Consider the following 1,500-nt stretch of genomic DNA (forward strand, 5'->3'; position numbering starts at 1 on the left):
AAAAAAGGAAGAAAAAACAGAACTGATTAGATGAGAGGAATGAGATGATTAGGATAGCCTAAATATGCTAATCATTTTGTATTAATACTTTTGCTAACCAAACCAAATGACATTCTCTTCTCCTCTTCGTCATCGAAAAAAAAAAAAAAGAAAGGGAGCAGAAAGAGAAAAGAAAGAAAAAAAGGAAAAAAAAAAACCTTATCAGATATTATGGATCAGTGGAAAAGATAAATATAACGAATGGTTAAGAGGAGAATAGAATAGTATTAAAAAAAAAAAAAAGATGAGGAAAAAAATGATATATGATGGATGAACAAATCATTGTTTTGAATAGCTCTTAAAGTTTAGCAATTTTTTTTTTTTTTCTTTGATGGTTTGCTTCTTTTTTTTTCTTTCCGGTTTGATTATCACTCGTTCCTGTTATCTTTTCCTTTTTTCTTCTCTCTCTCTTCTCTCTCTCTCTCTCTCTCTCTCTCTCTTTCCTCTTTCATTATCCGGATTTAACAAACCGGTCTAATATTATCTATAAGAGCAAGAAATGTATTATTAATTCGTTAGACTATCATCTGTTTATTCGTGTTTGCTCATCAAATATGCAAGAAATTAGCATAAATATGCATAGATATAAATATATGCTTGACGTGTTCCACATCCTTTCCTATTCGTTTTCGTTTTTTTTTTAAAGGTCTTATTTATAAATGCATGAATAATATTAGTTGAAAGAGAAGAAAGAAAAGGAAAGGGAATGAGAAAAAAAAAAGAAAGATTAAGCAAAAAAAAAAAAGATGAAAGATGATGGATTGTTATTAGTTTAAAAATGATATTCTAATTAACATAATTATTGTTAATTAATAAGACAGATAAGAATTGTCATCCGTACATTTTACATTTAATGACCAAAGATGAAAGGATGAGGACGATATACAACCAGGCCATAAATGTATCATAATAGTGGTGAAATAAGAATTTTGGCTATAAATGTATTATAATGAAATAATTATAAAAAACGTAAATATATTATAAAGGCTATGAAAGTATAACTGTTAACAGATCTGAATGTATTGTAAGGCTATAGCAGAATAGCCATAACAGGCCTGAATGTATTAAGTATAACTGTAACAGATCTAAATGTATTATAGGGCTATAAAAGTATAACTACTAACGGATCTAAATGTATTATAAGATTATAATAGAATAGCTATAACAGGCCTAAATGTATTATAGGGCTATCAATCTTTCATTAAATTAAATTTTAGCTAAATATTTTTAAATTAGATTTATTTATATTTGCGAAAATTATCAAAAAACACGGATAACACTCTTAATTGTTAAAAAAAGAGGAAAAACAAAATTAAATTATACAAATTGCTAAGGTAAATTAGTTTATTACAATTTCAAAAGTTCATTGTTTATTTTTGAATGGAAATTTATTAATAAAAATAAGAAAATAAGTTAACAAAGGTAAAAGTTAATGGGAAATTAAAAGTAACAAATCATATG

At 25.9% G+C, this 1,500-nt stretch overlaps 1 protein-coding gene across 1 annotated transcript; it reads left to right on the forward strand.

Annotated features, from left to right (window-relative positions):
- Nucleotides 1-106: 106 nt before the first annotated feature.
- LOAG_15527 (hypothetical protein) lies at nt 107-259 on the forward strand (the record flags this gene model as incomplete). The annotated part of the gene is made up of 1 exon (XM_003151017.1): nt 107-259. One exon carries the CDS (start codon nt 107-109, stop codon nt 257-259), a length of 153 nt encoding a protein of 50 aa, XP_003151065.1.
- Between the last annotated feature and the right edge of the window lie 1,241 nt (nt 260-1,500).

The sequence above is a fragment of the Loa loa genome, assembly GCF_000183805.2.
Source record: "Loa loa unplaced genomic scaffold supercont3.2116, whole genome shotgun sequence".
In the NCBI taxonomy this organism is placed as follows: Eukaryota; Metazoa; Nematoda; class Chromadorea; order Rhabditida; family Onchocercidae; genus Loa; species Loa loa.